The sequence below is a fragment of the Saccoglossus kowalevskii genome, chromosome 14 (genome assembly GCF_978046115.1).
Source record: "Saccoglossus kowalevskii chromosome 14, keSacKowa6.1, whole genome shotgun sequence".
Lineage (NCBI taxonomy): Eukaryota > Metazoa > Hemichordata > Enteropneusta > Harrimaniidae > Saccoglossus > Saccoglossus kowalevskii.
In genome coordinates this window covers 28,443,261-28,462,725 of record NC_140654.1, presented here as the reverse complement: position 1 = coordinate 28,462,725, position 19,465 = coordinate 28,443,261, and the positions used below count along the sequence as shown (strand labels likewise).

General features: G+C 33.6%; 1 protein-coding gene across 1 annotated transcript in view; it reads left to right on the top strand.

Annotated features, from left to right (window-relative positions):
* Nucleotides 1–19,465, top strand: part of LOC100375709 (syndecan-3) — a 75,467-nt gene that overhangs the window by 31,541 nt on the left and 24,461 nt on the right. The window contains exon 2 of the mRNA XM_085508098.1: nt 17,627–17,816. Within this exon, the coding sequence (XP_085364224.1) occupies nt 17,627–17,816 (190 nt within the window). The remainder of the gene's footprint in view (nt 1–17,626; nt 17,817–19,465) is intronic.

Here is a 19,465-nt window from a genome sequence, read left to right as displayed (position 1 = left end):
GTGGTAATCTCAAAATGTTTCTGAATTCAGAATGTAATTACATGAAATAGTGAATTAACATGTGATTGTTTAAATCCCTCATTTATCAGCATTGATGTCTGTAGATTGGCGGATGTAATCTCTGCTGAGCCAGTATTTCTCATTACCTTAATGGTATATCCTATGATATAATAATAGAATTTTCTACTACACTTTGCAGGTATGCATATTAAGGTCAACTCTAGTGTTGATGTTTGGCTAAATTCTAAGAAAACTATATTGACAATTCTTGCAGTCCAGTGATTCAGGTGCTCACTGGACATCAACATTTGTATTTTTCCAAATTTTCTAAATTTTGTTCAATCATTTTAGACACGGGACCTAAATGTTTTCTGTTTAATTTATTGTTTTACATCCAAAATATGACAAATAATTAGAAATGACACTAGTTGCCATTATGACCAAATGTCCTAAGCTAATCTTGAGACAAGTGTACCCCTCTTATAGGCCACTCGACCCCCCCCTCCCCAATAGAAAAGTTTTAGCTCTTCTCAATTTATGCATACTCAGTAATTCTATTTCAGCTTTCTTATTACCAAATTGACCGATGTAAAAAAAAATTTGGATTATTTTAAATGGTAGCTTGGACTATTATATCATGATGAATTATTAAATATTAACTAATTAATATATGAATATGAAAGATAAGCACATTGTGAATGTCATTCTAATTAATATAACTTATCAGTGGCATGGTATGAATTATTAAATACATCTGCATAAGTGTTGGTTAGTGCAAATGTTAAACACAGTGGAGTGCTTTCATAAATTCATTCTTTCTGCTGGTAGTTGTTGAATAATCTCATAGTACACTGTATATCTTGTTTATTACCGGTACATCCTGCAAAACAAGTTGGACTAAAGTAGTTCGCCTGGCCTCCGTTAAGCTACAGTGGTGTGCTCTAAAAGTTTGTTTAATCAATAAAACCCTGGCCCTTGCCCTTTCCTCTAACCTACCTATTCATAAAAAATGTGGTCAACAGGAAACCACATTTGTGATATGATAGCAGAAGTCAACAATGTAGTGGTTTATAGGTCACTGAACCTTCAAAACAAAATCAAAGGAATAACTGTAGTCCAACCTTTTCACCACCAATTCACAATATAGTCATGTATAATCTGCACTTTCCTTCAGAAGATTGGAACAAAAATAGCCAAATTGTGTCTGTTGGCTCTAAAGTTAGAGTTCATTTCCAGAAATATTAGAAAAATATGCAGAATAATGTGGGCGCAAAAGTCAGATAGTGAAAAGGCTAATTTATATTACTATTCAAGGTTTTACTACTTTAACATGTATTTGAGTACCCTATTTTTACTGACAACATTTTGGTGCATCAGTTTGCACATTATGTATTTTTCTACAGTTTCTTGGATAATTTTGGATCTTTGGTTCTCTTTGACAACAGATGTTGATCAACATTTTTGGAAAAAAAATCAGAAAAAATTATGCAGCTCTGAATGTTGCACAAACGATGACTTGGACATTGAAATGGCTAGTAACAGTAGCCCTCTGTGATGGAATCTTGTACTCCCAGGATGCATTTCACTGTGAACAATAGAGGGATTAACTTTCTACTCATGGCAAAGGCATATATTTGTTTACTTATTTTTTGTCTTCATTGACAACTTTTACCCTTTGACATTTTGAATCGTGGGAAACATTGTAATTCAAATTGCTAGCCAAATAGTGAAAATGTTTATTATGAAGGTCTTCCCTAAGAATATTTGGTAGTGGTAATTTGAGCTCTAAATCACACAGAAACTAAAACCGTTGCAGCATTGTATGTTCTGTATAGTTGATTTGCTGTTCACTGTGAGATCTCGCCTATTGCCTGAAAATCATGCCACAGTAATTAAACAATTTAATTCAGAATTTCTTTTTTATAACTCAATGTTAGGGGAAATATTGTGTTGAGGTACACTTACTTCCTTGAAATTGACCATCATCAAATGTGTATAGCACATTATTAAGCATGAAAGTATCCCAAATTACTTTTGTTGAATCCTGTGCAATATTTCACATCACTACACCACTTTGACCTTTGTCTTTTTTTACGTTTGATTTCATGCATGATGCAAAATCCTCATATTGAATGCAAAATGGTCTATCAGAAACATGACTCTAATATTGCATTCAACTGTTAAGTGTTCATGACACTTGCAATGTAGTAAGAGTACGGGTAATACATAAATGCCTAATGTGTCAATTTTCCTCTATTTCCATGGTAACCACTATGGACAAACTGAATGATTATGACATGGAAATAGACCGCAATTGTAATAACTGTCAAATAAAAAATGTCATGAATTCCCAGAAAATTAAATTAATAATATCAGCTTACAACACAAGCAGTTTGAAGCTAAATTGGTATTATTCGTGAAGTATTATGACTGTCAGTAATTTGGTAATTACTTTCATTTTTCTCACTCATTAAACCCAAACCAATTGTTGTTACAAGTAATGAATTCTCACAGATCTTCATAATTTTATTCATTTCACCTTTTTACAGGTCTATTCTATTAACATGGAATTAGATTTAGTGTATACATGTAGCTTTGTTACAAAGAAATAAAATTGATTAGCTTTCAATTACCTGTATACTATATTTGAATGTTTATTGCATACATAATGTACTTATTCTACATGGCAGGCTGAGCAATGTATTAAACATGTATTGTCCCTTCCACATAAATGTGAATAACCCTCAGGCAGTTAGTCCTCTTGCCATACATGTGCAGATAAACTAATCAATCTTCTAGTGACATGCTTGAATGCAAGTTTTGAACATCCAAGTAGTTACTTAGTTGAATGGTGGTGGTCGTTGTAGTGTGTGTTCTAATTTAATGTAAATAAACATTGTATTTTTCATGATTTGATAAACCGCTATGAGTCTCATACATGTATCGTGATAAACCGCTATGAGTCCCATATCGAACAGGACCAGCCCGATCACCACCACTCTTTAAATCTTTGTGTATGCAGTGTTTCTCTTTTTGCAATATTTCTGTGGAGACTTTCAGTCAGTGATGTGTTAATATGGTATGGTAATATGGTATGATAACAACTGTTCTTTAAGGATCATTGTGAAATCTTTTCACTATTACAAAATTTCTCCATTTTCCCTGACTTGAGATTCTTGAAAATATGTCTCTTGAGAAATGAAATTGGTTAAATTACAGTGACTGCCTCTGGACTTTCTCAATCATCATCATATGTTAGTATTTGCTTGGTTCTACCATGGATCTACTGGGGGTTATAGGTTCATGGTTTCTTTAACATTCACAAATGACCCACATGTTGTTGTTTACACACTTGCACATAGTCAGCCTTGAAGCCCTAACAATATTTAAAAAAAACATATAGGGTTTCAACCCCTTGGCTAGCATTGTGATAATGTAAATATTTTTCTAAATATTCTGAAAATGGAGCTGCTCTTCTGTGACTTGAATGTATGAGTAAGTGTGTACTTGGTATGGTAGCTATAGGCACTGAATTCATATCAACATGTACCATTACAAATGTATATCCAATCCAGATGAATGCATAATATTGAAAATCAATCTCTTATTTGTAACTTAATCATATGGCTAATTTGTCAGCCTGTGTGTCAAAATATAAATGCAATATAAAATGTAGATTAGAAAAGCTCTGTGGGTATCTGTGGCATATCAGATTGGCTTGTTATTTACATTTTGTACCAGGATGTTAAATCCAAAACACTGTGCAGCAGCTGTTAGATACAGAACACAGTGCTGCAGCCACCAGACTTGTTGCAAACAGAAAGGTCTCGTTTTCAGTAGGCTTTTATTTAATAATAACACTAGAATATTTTAATTTTTTTCTCATGTTTTGCGCTTAGTGTTTGGTGGTATGCAGATATTACACTTCTTGTTGTTCATGCACTTATAAGAATATCTGTAAATGTCCAAGCCTGATTTGCATTTTATCTTTCTTTTAATCTCTGCCTGATTAAAATTATGAAAAAAAGCAAAATACCATATGTCGTAAAAAAATTTTTTTCAGATTATAATGTTTTTGTACATTACTTGTTCAAAAATCATTTATTCTAGAGTACTCGGAACGAAGTGACTTTTACGCACTTTATTAACAATTTATGAATTAGTAATGAATAAAAACAATGTCATAATGCTATGTAACCATGGAGACATAGTTATCTATGTAACACATGACTTGAATATAGTGCTTTTTATTAGAGATTATTTTTAAAAATTGATCATTGTGGACATTTGTAGCCTCACTTCAGTGGTTTCTTGAGGTAAACTCTTCAGATTACCCAAGATGCAACTCACAGATATTCACTTTCTATTCTGATTTGTCTGAAAGCCTTTTTTCAAGATCAGTGAATGTTTCTGTCAAGCACTGTTGAGTCAAGAGTCTTGTGAATAATGATATATTTGCTATATCTTGTAGAGTTTTCTTAATTGATTGTCACAGTATAATTGTCCTGACTCTAACCATGGTGTTATTGATGGGCAATAAATGAATGATTAGCTCTGAGAATCCTAATCAAACAGATTTTGTTTAATTAGTGACCAGAGTGAATCAGGTTAAAATATCACTTTGTACATGTTGCATAAAAACGGAATTATTTAGCAGGTTTTTGTAATTTATTGCATTCTAGAATTTGAACTGTTTTTTTGTTCTCCAAAATGTTGTCCACCTCAGATTTTTTTTTTTGGACAATGGTTCAAGGGTTTTGATCATTAAAAACTAAACACGTTGAACAGATGGTACTTGGTGTTATGAACACCGGTAGAATCAAAACATCTCTCAAACAATCACAAAAGTTTTTATGATATCTTGTCTGATTGATGCAGACTAAAGTCATTTGTTGCCATAGTTTTTGTTATTCTCCACATTCCTGACGTGGTTTTCAATTGATGAATCCTCAGCTTTTGCCTCACTAAAATACCACATCAGTTTCAAACAGTAAAAAAATAATTCCCAGCCTTTCGCAAACCAAAGATGAAATGTTGGCATGATTCCTGTTACAGTAGTATTGCTATGGGCTAATATTGAACATTCATAGCTTTTCAGGTGAAGGTTGTAGCTTGGCATGCAGCACCATCACATGTTGTGATTAGGATCTGTAATCTGATTGGTGGAGCCAACCACTTTTGCATGTATCCATTGTTTTTAATTCAATCCCTAATGAGTTGATATTGAAATAAATCAAATTTTCTCATTCCAATGGAAATTGAGTGGAAGAATTGTTGTTTATGCTGTTGTTTGGAGATTCCATCAAAACTCTACCAGTAGTATAGATTCATGTTTTTAATATTAAAGTCTGATAATTGTATTAGCATATCCAAGCTGTAAATTCTAGAAACCTCTTATATCTGGTAGGAGGCATATTTTGGTGTAATTTTTGAGTTCGAAAAATTGTAGAATGTAACACTGAAACTTTTGCTGTGGTACAAATTTATTTTTGTACCACAGAGCCTGTTCCTGTACATGTATGCAATGCATTATGGGAGATGGCTTTTATCACACTTTAACTTAAATGTCAAGTTTTTGAAATATTGGAATTCTTATCAATAATAACAATGTTTTGAGACATAAATAAAAAAATTTCTAGTCGCCACAATTTGTTTTCATTTTCAATATTCTGATAGCATATTAACCCCTAATAATATAAACATTAAGAAGGTGACATGGAATCTTCAATTCTACACAAACCTAAAGACTTAAGTCACTGTAACACAAATTTAACATTGTACATATTCAATACAGTGAATCAGAATCACAAATTAACCTTTTCACCGACAGACTTTCTCGCCCAAATTTTTTTGCATTTTTTTTTATATTCTTCAATATTTCTGGAAATGAGCCCTAATTTTGGGGCCAACAGACAAAATTTGAGTCAATTTTCATTTTTTACACAAACAATTTAGCTATTTTTGTGCCAATCTTCTGAAGGAAATTGCCAACTATAAATAGGACTATTTTATGAATTTGTGATGAAAAGAGGGAACTGCTGGTGAAAAGGTTAAAATGAAAAGCTTAGTATAATAAAAACCAAGCTGTATGAACCACAGGTGTATATGTATACGCATTGATTGATGATTTCAATAGGAATCCATTGATTTACCTTGTCAAGATGCTAATCATTGCAACTAGCTAAGATAGTAACAAGCTTTATCATAATTCTTGGGGCAAACATCCGGGCATTCTCTCTGCCTGGCAACCATCACGGTGAAAACAAAAGCCAAAAACTTTCATAAAACTGCACTTATCTAGATAGTTGTTGAGACTCTCCTGTAACAAGATTACCCCTACATGTGCAGCATGTATAAATTTGGTTGCTCATGATTACTTCAAAGTTGAGTTGTTTTGTGCTGTTTCCTTGATTTTAGCTGTTTTCACTGGCATTCCACGGCAACATATGTGAAACCCATAGAAATACATTGGTACAGTAGTGCGCATCTTAGAAACATACAACGTTCAGTGACGTACCTCCGCCCCTAATAAAACTTCATTGGAAATCATGACTTAAAGCAGACAGGTGGACACCTGCACTTAAAACAGGAAATAACAACTATAGTGAGCAGGTTTCAAGCACATGGGTATAATAAAAGAAGAGTAGAGATAAAAAACAGATGTATTAAAATAGTTTCCATAGATTCATCACTCACAATTACATATCGAAATATTATGTATTGATGGCAGGATGATTATGGATATAATGTTTAAAGCAACTTGGGCCTCTCCTTATACTTTGATCTAGATCAAATTTGTTGAATCTTTTGAGCGGATTCACTTTGTACGTACTGTTACACATGTATATCAGTTTTCTGGGAAGCTGACATTGCACCTGTCAATTGTGAATGGCCTTGTTGTAATACTTCTCTAGGTTGATAATAAAAGTTGCTGGCATGACAGACAGGCATTGGTCACACTGAGCCTTACTCTTGACACACACACAGATGGTGACTAGACTTTCACATACGTTAAACATACACCTGTAATAATAATTTTTCCCAGAGGGATTTACATTGTATTCCCACAAAACTGTCCTTTCTTACATTCTATCAGAATTTACGCATTAAATTATAATATTCTAACTGATAAATATTAAATAGGTTGCAATTTTTAAGACTTCATGCTGTGCTGCATTCCTGTAATGAATTAAAATGTATCCAAGCGTACATTGTCTGTTATAAATAGCATCAGATTACGAAGTTTAATTTTAATATTTTACATCTAGATATGCTCAGAATATATCTTAAATCTGTGAATCTTAAAGCTTTTAGCACCAAAGTCAACTTTTAAAATCTTTCAAAAAATGTTATTTTTTTAGGTAAATTTTTCCCATTTTTTTTTTATCAAGAATGAGAAGTTATGCATGCAATGTTCGATATTGGTCCCATAGCAAAGTATACATGATGTGTAAAACACCTTGTTTTATTACAAGAAATTCTGCAGGCACTGTGCAATGACCACCGACCTTAGCCTTTTAAGAATTTTTAGAAAAAGGACTTTAAAATTTGCAAAATGTTGCACAAAAATGTTGTCAGGAAAAATTACGAGTATTCCCACAGGCTATGTTTTCTGATCACTATACAACATGTTTTAAATCACTCCACAGTGCTGTTATTTGCAGTGTAAATATAGTGCATGGTTAGCCGTGGGGAGAATAGAGATGTTTAAACATTGCATCAATAGACAATGGAATTCACATTACAGGTGAAATTACAGGTGATTTGTTCTTATAATTATAGTGTCACAGTCTTTTTGAATTGAATTTAAACAGTATTTGAATATAAGTCAGCACAGTTTTTAGAAGTGAAGATTCCATCACTTTCATATTCTGTAAGGACAGGTCATCATTAATTCTGTGTACCGTATTTATTCTATTTGAATTGCATCTCCAATAGAAGCGTGTATAAACCCAGAACTGGATGTAGTGTAATCTGAACCATTAAAATATGACTTATTTTCCCAATAGAGACACACCTGTAATGTTGTATATAAGGGCATATCAGAGCAAACCAGTACCGGTACTTTTAGTTAACTTCCACCATCGGTCAGAAACGTAATCACATAAAGCAATGTCTTCTTGGCTTATTGTTGTCATAACGATTTACATGAAAAATGTCTCGTCAAGAAAGGTATATGAATAAAGTGATTGAAAAGCTTATTAAAAGAAAATGGCGTACAAAGACATTGACTTGAGGAATGGGTTTTACAGCATTCAACACATCAACCCATCAATTGTGTTACATTCATGTCTTTCACTATATGTCATAGCAGATAAAAATGCCTAAGAGAATGATTGTTGTAGTGTAATAGTATTAGATGTGTAATCCTTAACAAATGAATGTGTCACTCACAGTATGCCTCAGTCATAAACTAGTCACCACAGAACTGTGTGTCACTACACAGTGTTTAGGGAACACCAGTTTGAATCTCCAGAAAAATTCACAATTTTAATATTAGACATACCCTTAAAAAACATTAGTATACAAAACAAACAAAGCAGATTAGTTTAATGTTTTTTCAGTCAGTATACTGCTGTGTTTCTTGGTTACCACTGTTGTAAACACTGAGTAAATCTGATCATTTCATACTTGACAAGTTATTTTAAGATGTTATACTAAATTTGTTTCTAAAATAAGCCTTGACTGAACAAATGTTCACAATATTGGCCGCCACATGTTTAGACATGGACCCTGTTCTTCCCGTGTATTGAGTTTTTTGTATCATAAATGGGTTTGTTGCTGATTTCAGCAAATTCTAATAGACATGTGTCACTTGTTTTTCTATAGCTGTTATACATTTTACATATGATTACGTATTATTTGGACCTACATGTACAAGGTCAACAAAACTGTGTTGTCTGTACATGCATGTAGAAGGGAACTGTGCCGTCTGTACATCCATGTACATTGTACAAGGTGAAAAAAAACTGTGTTGTCTGTTTATTCATGTACAAGGGAACTGTGTCGTCTGTTCATCTACTAGTATGTAAAAGGGGAGAAAACTGTGCTATCTCTACATCTATGTACATGTACCGGTACAAGGTGAACACAAGCAATGTTGTCTGTACATTCATGTACTAGGGAGGGGGAACTGTGCCATCTGTACATCTATGTACATGTACAAGGTTAAAAAAACGTTCCATCTGTAGCCAGGCCAAAAATCCAGCTGTTATTCATCTACATTGTATATAGTGATTGAAGTCTGAATGACTCACTCATTTACCAAAATAAAAAACTGTCATTTTAAGAAATGTAGATCAGGTTATCAACTAATCCTTGAAGCAATGCATCACTCACTCAAGATTAATAGAATCCTCTACTCCCAAGGGCCTTGGATGAGATTTCTTTCTCAAGTTAGGGATTTTTTTGTCTCTGCAAATGAAAATTCTATGTATCAAGTAAACATGTACTACGTGCATGACTCAAATGTCAGGACATGTCTTCCCCTCGGCCACCGGACATCCCCCAAAACGGATGCTTAATAACCTTGCTTATTATGTGCAGAGAGCATGAAACCCATCCATGCTGATCCATGACACACAGCATAGCCAGACATTGCAGGAAAGGCCTTCAGATCTGGCTGTACTGGGATGGTAAAAGCAGAAAGTAATGGTGCAGCATTGTAACAGTGAATAAGTACTGAGAAATAATTCTCATAGTTGCTGCTGACATAGAAACTTTTAAAGCAAGCAAATAACACCAAATAAGTGGCATAGTATATACATTGTATACACATTAGTGTAGTTTTAAATAAATGCTATGTGACCACTAGTTTGTCCCTGAGTAGTTGCTCTATTATAATACAGGTTGTGGTTTCGGATAAATACCATCATTATGAAATCTATGAAAGCCAAACCTTTTGGTCTTGTGGTTTGCCCTCTGGTGATATTTTGTCTATTTTGTTACCAAATTTTTACACTGTATAGCTGAAAAAAGGCTATACAATGGCAGTTTTCCTCTGTATCAGGGGACGTCTTACAAGATTTTGTAAGTGTTGTTTGCTCTTCATGTTACCTTGCTTCTTCACCCTGAAATATAGTCCATATCATTACATTCTGATGTGCACTTCAATTTGAGATAAATGAGAGGAAAGTGTTTGTCTATCCTGTATATTCAATGTTATTAGCATTACTGTTGTCTATGGGTTGCTATCCTGTATAGTCGAGGTGAATGGCATGTCTGTTGCCTATGGGATGTTATCCTGTATAGTAAAGATGAATGGCACTATTGTTTATGGGATGTTACACTGATTTTACATTTTTAATTTACTATTCTTCTTTTGGGTTCTGGAAAAATGTGTTGTGCATGTTAATATTGTACTATGTGCACTACCGGTAAAGTGGTAGTGTAGGTTATTTAAAAAATAAAAAGGATCTTATTTACTCAGTACTGATTCTAGTTACTAGGAGCTTGTATCTGGTTCACAATTAATAGTTCAAAGTAGGCAAATTAGAATTTGAAAATTGCTGAAACCTGCTAGGATAGATAAATACAATATATAGAAAATGGTAGTCGGCAATCGGTAGTCCTTGGCAATTATTCAATGTATCCAGATGATTCCGTTGTCTATATAATAGAAAACTTAGAAGTATCATAAAAACCAGATAGTAAGATAGTTAACTGTATGTCCTTGACTTATTGATTCCAGTCTCCAGAGACAGTGGTGTCTACCACTTCACTACTGTAGATGGTCCCTAGCTGCCATTTTCTGCATGACTGGGCCTTTTTCCAATTATCTGAAGTAGGGCATATTATCCTGGCCACACTTATTGCAAAGAATACTGTCTACAGTTCATTGACTGTATCCTGTTGGCGCCTAACTCCAGTTTTATTTCTTGCTTGCAATCAAGCTTACTTATCGGTGAATTTTCCATGGCAAGTTTTCTTAATCCAGCGTTCTTTAATCAGTTATGGATATTGAATAAGATGTGCGTTAATGAGAAAACGGAGACGAGCTTTGAATGTTGAGTTTTCACATGCTTACGAGTAGAGCACCCTCACAGTTGAGTTTTCACAAGCTTATGAGTAGAGTGCCCTCGCAGTTCAAATATGATTTGTTTGTTTTTTTGTTGAGCTTTCAATTCAAATAAATTGTTTTCATATTTAAGTGTCTGTATGTGCTCTTCAGTATACTTCAAAAAAAAGAAAATTTATATTCGCTTACCAAACTCTTTTCTTGAAAGGAAAGAAAAATCATGTGTAAAATGTTTACTGTAAACATTGCTGAAGATTAATTCAGATAATTGTTCTGTAGAATGTTGCTCCAGAGTATTTACATGTGTGTGTGTCTGTGTTTAAGCGAATGTAGTAGTGACAATATTTTGTTACAAAATACATCTGCAATTCAATATTTTAGTATTAATCAGTACTTTAGTATGTGGACTTTACGAAACACAGGGTATTTCCAACTATATAAAGTTGTTACATTGCAAGTAATTCATCGTTTTACAGTATAAGTAAGTGTGTTTATAATTGTAAATGCCATAGTCGCTTGCGTAAACACACTCTGACATGTCAGAAATAACCTTCTAAACAACATATCTAAAATCTACCGAAAGTAGGGAAAAGTTAGTAAATATAATCATGCTACATTGTATTTCTTAGTATTTCTCTCAAAGCCAAGGGTTCTTTTAGTCAGTGGCTACAAGTGTATGTAATTGCCATTACATATGAATGAAAGTACACTTACCGGCTTGTGCCAATAATATGCTTTCATTCATAAGATTGGAGATGACTGAAATGACTGTCACATAAATATTGACATAATAAACACTGGCTTTGGAGCAAATACAGTGGTGAATATACACGATTTTCTGTAATTAACGGCTGATTTAAATTCAGCAACACTGATAATTGCTGATTGTGATATCATTGGATTGATCACTCAGTATTTTTTGTCAATCAGTATTTTTTTATTTCATGAACAGTTGTGTTTTCGGGTTAGGACATATCACAGAATGACTTTTTATCTGGAGAGAAGCATTTCCCCATAGAGGGCGCTCTCACATACTTGCAATAGTGGAAACAGCTATTTTGAGTGAATATAATTGTGAATCCTGCCAGGCCACTGAAGACTTGCAGTATGACATTGACTAAGGCTATAACATGTACATGTATCTTCCTAGCACAAGGCTTACCATCTTATTTCATCACAGAAAATATACACGTTTGGATTTTATAGATGTAATACAATTGTTTTACAGTGGCTTGTATACTTCACTCATCAATCATTCTGAACAGTGATAGCTTTCATCAAACCCACTGTGCCTAGATATGTTACCATGGTAACCAGTTAGTCCTCGGGTTTATTAATTTTCTTTTTTGAAAATCAATTTTTCATCCATTCATCCATCCATCCATTCATTCATTCATATCTGCAGATAGGTTTGTTTGATATGCTTATACCTGTACCGATTACTACTCTGGATTAGTAATGCAATATATTTTGTACTACCAATGATTGTTGCCAAAAATGGATTCTCTCACTGTTAGCATGTTATTTTCACAACTCTGTATTTCACAACCTGTTGCCCATAGCAACTGTTGTCATAGAATGTCTTGCTCCTGTGACACCCATGCTCGGCTACACAGTATGATAAACTTTGCTACTGAATAATAATGACTCTTTTTATGAAGTGCTCAAATCAATAATGAACTTGTGCTTGAGGGCGCTTTACATTATTACCTTTATAACGATAGCGTTTGAATGTATATATCTCAATCCCCAAGGATGTGTTTAATTCCCAAGGCATATGTTCGCTAAATCCAGAATATAACATGTACATATGGTCTTATAACATTAGAGTTTGGTAATTCTATGTACATGTATGTCTAATGTTGTCAGGAGTTGCATACATCTGTAGTTTTATTATCTGAAGAACAATGTACACATGCAGGATTCTCCCTTGGAAAATAACATCGTGGCATAAATAATTTTTTAACTATAAAATATGGTAATTACCTTGATTATATTTATGATTATTCGAAGTGGGCTCTATTGTTTATCCAAAATTATTGGGTAAGGGACTGACACTTTAAAGCACTGAGAGAACCCTGAGTTATGGTCGTATAGGCTGGTCATTCCAATTTTAGCAATTTAAAAAGCCTGTAAACAAAACAAAAATACTTGAAATCTTACCTTCATTTGTGACTCGAAATTAACACATGTCCATATAGCTTTACAAGGAAAGTAGATACCTACTTGAGTTTTCTGATACTCCTTAAAAGATTGCCAGCAAAATGACATCATATTTCCAAATCATCGTTGTCTACTTCTGGGTTCAACAAAAAAATAACATTATAATATATGTGACAATACAATTAATCTGAATTGACCGAGGAGCATCAGCAAACGTTTAATATCCATTGCAGTTTTCTAAATGACTGTAAACCAATCTTGTCCATGCACTGCATTATAACAGTTTACATTACAACATTGGAGTTTCAGATTCCCTGGGTGATATTGATTTAGTTTGTATCACCAAGAATGTTTTTTTCAGCAGATATGTATACATATATTTCCCTAGCCTAGATTTAGCTTTGTACTAAACGTGTATTGTAAGGCATTCTGAATACCTATATATTTTATATAATATATTCTTTAGTCATACCTGTAATGAATGAAGTTGGACAAAATATTATTTAAAACATCTTAATATCAATATATGTGTAAGATATCTTTGCAGACAACTTATACTTGTGAAAAACTGAGACTCTAGAACAAATCGCACCCTTCTTTTTTGTGTCATCAGTGTGCGTTCAGTAACATACCGGGTAGCTGCAAGCAAACTCAAAACTTGGCTTGTATGATCAGTTTTTTCTCATAAAAGTTATCTGATAAGTATTTTTGGCATTCCTAAAACATATGTGGTGTTGCATTGTGTATCATGATATACCAATTAACTGCCATAGTATATTATATATCATGTAGTTTTAGTATTTAATATTAGATTTCTCATGTTTCACCCCTCCTATGTCATAGGATACATTCTGATTCAGGATGTTTTGCGGAACTCGCAAAATGTTTACGACAATTCAGAAACAAATATTTACTCTATTAGAAGAAAATCTCTAATAGAAGCGCATGTAAACCAACATGTACATGTATGCCTGATTATTAAAATACAGTAATCCCTCGCTAAGTTGCAGGTGTCAGGATCCAAGCAAAAACCTGAGGTCATGCCATTCAACTACCTGCGACTTATTATTGACCAATGACACATCTGTCATTTATGCAAGACCATTTGCTACTCACATAGAGAGAAAATATGGTACATGTATCTTCACACCTTGTCTGTTCAATCTCCATGTGCGTGCTGACATCTTTCAAAATAAATTAGTATTCCGTGTTTCTTAATAATCGTTAAATTGCCCATGAATCTAATAACGTTTTAAATATTTATGAATATTACATCTGCCTAGTATGAATTGTAACTGCTAAGTAGATTTGATATTTAACATTACAAGTCATTACATGTCAGTTGTCTGTTTCATTGGGTTGTTAGTCCCCGTTCGAACGAAGTCCGAAAACGGGGACTTATAATTCGGTCTTCGTCCGTGCGTCCGCCCAGAGTCGTATCTCAGAATCCCTTGGACCGATTCCGTTCATTCTTTGCATGTGCCTAGTACTTTATGTGGGACATGTGCACATGCAGTGGTTTAGCGATTCGATTCAAAATGGCCGACTGGCAGCCATCTTTTTTTTTTTGAAAATGTTTTATTTTGGACATGCTTTGTCCGTTTTCATTCAAACTTGGTACATAGATTATACATGTTAGGATACATGTCCATGACGATTTATTTCACAATTGGATCAAAGATGGCTGACTGGCAGCCATCTTGTTTTTTGAAAATCTCGTATTTTGGACATGCTTTGTCAGTTTTCACTCAAATTTAGTACATAGATCATACATGTTAGGATATATGTCCCCGACCGTCCGTGAGTTCCTGTGTCTATCTGTCCGTCTGTCCGTCCGTGCGTCAGTCTGTCCAGAGTCATATTTCAGAATCCTGTGGACCGATTCCGTTCATTCTTTGCATGTGCCTAGTACATGTTCATGACGATTTATTTCGCAATTGGATCAAAGATGGTTGACTGGCAGGCATCTTGGTTTTTTTTTATGCGGTATCTTGGACGTGCTCTGTCAGTTTTCATTCAAATTGACAATCTGTTGTATACGTCACTTGGAACTCAAGTTTCAAGGACACGCTCGCGACAACCCCTCTGCTTTAATATGACGAGCACAAAGAGAACTTAATTTAACGGGGACTGTGTCATTTTCAATGACTTGTCTTTTTTAGGGTTTCCATGTTTTCAGATTTAACTATCCATCCCTGGAATCATGACATTACATTGCAATTTTAACACACTATGATTTCCATTTGCTATGAATGTAACCCAAGCCTTTTACCACAAAAATTGCATTTATCAATAACAAGTAAAAACATTCAATATTCATACAGTTCCCCATAAATTCCTATTCTACAAGCACTATCATTATTTGATTTCACCCCACTACTGGGGTCAAGGTAACAATGGTTTTTCATTATATTGACTTAATATGGCATACCTATTGTTCTGTGGCAATGCCCCTATAAATTACAAATGTTAATTACTCAGCAGTTCTTTCATTGTATTATTGATTTCCCATGTTGATTTGTATAATGTTTTAAGGATAGTTGCCCTATGCTGGTTATTGATATAAACAGATGGCTGGAAGCTAATTTCAATATAATAGATGTTTTACTGTAAAAACAGTGTTTGATTTTCATAAAAGAATAGCTGCTTCAATTTATTAGGAGGTGCGTGTTTGGGAGTGTCTTATCTATTCATTCATATCGTTAACTACGAAGATCTATGTCACCAAAAAGTACACAAGCCCAAAAATTAAGGGTTCTTATTATAAGATCATGGTTTATCCATTATTTAGGATGCCATTTTCTTTGCTTATTTGGCCTACTAGCTATTTTTCAAACTTCTCAAGATACATGAATTTGAACGTAAAAAAGTCATAGGACGATGGCTTCAAAATATTAGATGGGATTCAACAAAGGCGCAATTCATGGTCAATTCAGATGATGTAAAGGTATTTTGAATCATTAGATTTTTGTGGCAGACATTTTGTCCACACCTTACGAAGGTATATGCATGAGTTTTCATAGAAATTCACTATTAAAAGGTACATGTACATAAAATCCAACAAAGTCCAATTTTTCTAGTGAAGCCAATGATGAGTATGTCATTTCTGATTGGCATTGCAGCTGTTGCTATAACAATCGACTCACACTTATAATAAATCAGTCTTAGCTTTTTTTTGTAAACAATTAGAATATTGAAATCAAAAGATATAAATGCTAGCATGAAGCAAGTAATCTGAGCCATTTCTGTGCTGTATGACATGTACACGTACAAGATGTATGACCTGAAACTCCTCTCAGATTTCTGATAAAAATTCATAATGTATGTGTTCAAAAGTATTTTGCACGTATAGTGTTGTATACATGAACTATAATATCCCAAGTCTTTCTCTTGTAATTGAATCATAAATCTAATTTATTTTTGTATATTAATGTTTACAATAGGAATTATTCTCATGATACAGTATGTATTCCCAATAGTGTTACCGAGGTTATGAATTTAATAATTTTACATGCTAGGGTTTATAGAGATGAATTACTAGTGGTAGTAGTTTACTATAATAAATCTTATTATATTTAGAAATAACTCAATCTGTATTTGAATATAATGCAGTATGTGACACACGCACATCCACCCACTTCCTTCCTTCAGAAAAGATTAAAACACTTCCTTCTCAGACTATAGACCTAAGATAAAGTCAGACGGTGTAAACTGATATAGGCCACTTTCATAACATCTAAAGGTCACACATCCTGGTAATTTTGTTGCTATGACAGCATCACAAACGTACTGCACATTTTAATATTCTTTTAATGTATTTTTGTTCCTAAGAGAGAAATGTTACTCGTCAAGTCTAGGAAATTGTGCTGAAATATTCATAAAATAAATTAATTTTTGATTTCCTTACCACCGAAAGTACCAGGATGTGTGAACTTTAGAGGTCATGAAAGTATGCGTTTTCATCATAATCAGTTGTTTGAATTATTTAACCTATAAATGTAGGAACATAAAAATGTGTACTTGTGTTTTATATCAATATGATACTCAAAACATTAACAAATTTGGGGAATTATTAAATTGCTACATGTATGTGGTATATATAGCGCTAATTTTTCTTTTATCAGGCTTGTCCAAAACCAAATAAAACATGAATTCTGACCATGACATTTAATTATTTTAACCTAATTTTGGCAGCTGAATTTGTTAATGTAATATTACCGGGGTAGGCTATGATTTATTGTACAAGGCTCTTCTTTTAATTTTATATATTCAAGAAAAATACAAGAAAATATATATATTTTTTATATATTTTAAAGGGAAGCTTATTCTTTATTGATTTTAATTTCTTTTTCATCACAGACATTGAGCAGAAACTGGTGAAATAAGGACATGAAATATTCAAATTAGGTTATTAAATGAGATATTATTGGCTTGATTTATTCGTAGGTCAAAAGACAATCCAATGGAGTGGAAAGCAATAGCATGTCATTAGAGGCCGGCGAGTCACATGCTCCTGTGATTGATATTGATGATAAACCGGTTGTTAGTAGCGGGGATGAGACAGAGCCAATAGACTTGGATGATAGTAGCGGTGATTTACCAGATGACGAAGATTTTGATGATGGTAGTGGATCAGGTAAGTTTATATGTTATAGCAGTATTTTACAGTATGGTTGATGTGTTTATTATTGTGTATGTTACCAAACTGATGGCTGTGCTTGATGAATTCACGTGTGGGTGGCTATATGTATGTAACATGACTGCAAGGCTGTATGCCTAAGTGTTTGATATTTTACGATCTAGGTTAATATTTGTTTTCCTGTATAGTCTTGCTATACCCTTATTGTTATACAGTGTCAGCCATCATTGGTTGTACAGATGTGAATTGCTGTTGCTATGGGTCATATTCCATTTCCTTGTTAATCTTTATCATATATTCATAGAGTTGTAGCAGAAATAACTGTCTGTACCATATAAATTAAAATTTTTAATGTGAAGTATGATAATCCTAGTAAAGTAAACCTATTATGTTTTATGCTATGGTTGATATTCCTCAGCAGTCGTTAGTATCAGTGATAATATCCTGGATGTCATGACTTTCCGTTTACAGTAACAGTAAACACCAATGCCTGTCTGGGCTGGTTTGAGACACGAATAATTATATTGTATTTTGTGTTATAATATTAGACCAGTATCAGTCAAATCAACCCCTTCTTGCTTGCAGTGAGTTAGCATTATCAATGGGGTAGCCCAAATTAATTTTATTTTACAAAACCTATTTCATTAGCTAACTGTCAGCAAATTTACCCACTGTTGAGTGGCTATAACTTAACAGAAGTCAGTTTGGTTCAATGTTTTGCTGTCGGCTAAATGCTATGGTTTATGTTCCTACATGTATATACTGAATGTATATGCACATAAGTGTTATAATGAAACACCCATAAATGTCAGGTTCACCTTGCGTCCTTTCTTATTTACATAAAACCTAGCTATATTAAATGCAAGTCGGTTGTGTCAATACACAGATCGTGTGCATAGTTTTATTTTCTCACAATAATCCAAACAATACTCAATAAATTATTAATAAATATTAATATTGTTAATGTATCGTCCTTGTAGTCCATTTGGTATTACGCATGTACGGTAAGTATATGGTTGTCAGCTTATCTCAATACACTAGCTCTTTTTTATGTATTCCATTTCATTCAAATGAAACCATTTATTTTTAGATTTTGCTGTCCAGAGAGAAAAAAAGAAATACTGTAATTTTGATGAGGCCAGCTTAAGGGTTGATTTTATTTTCTGTTCTCTACCATTTACTCCTGAACCATGTGACAAATAAACAGATAAAAGCTGTCACTCTGCCATTAATAATATGCTGGCTGTGCAGAAATTGCCAAGTGTTATTATAGAGCTTGTTTGGCCATGTGAAGTATAACCTGTACATCAGATACAAGTAATTGTTACAGAAACAGGGAGAATCAATTATAAGTCGTGATGAGTCCATTATCTTGTATTTCAAATTCTAGCAGATACAAATTAATAATTGTTTGTAATTTGATGGGACTGACCCGAATACATATATTACCCCCGGTACATAGCAGAATTCATCTCCTGAAAGCAAGTTCATTAGGTTGCTTTTTTGAACCACAAGACTCCTTTCACTTACGATCTGTAATTTAATTTTGCTTTCTAACTTCAATTCTTGCTAATGTAAAGAAATCCTACTCTTTACATCAGCTCATTATTGAAAACAAACATTAAACTGAATTCATAAGGATTGTA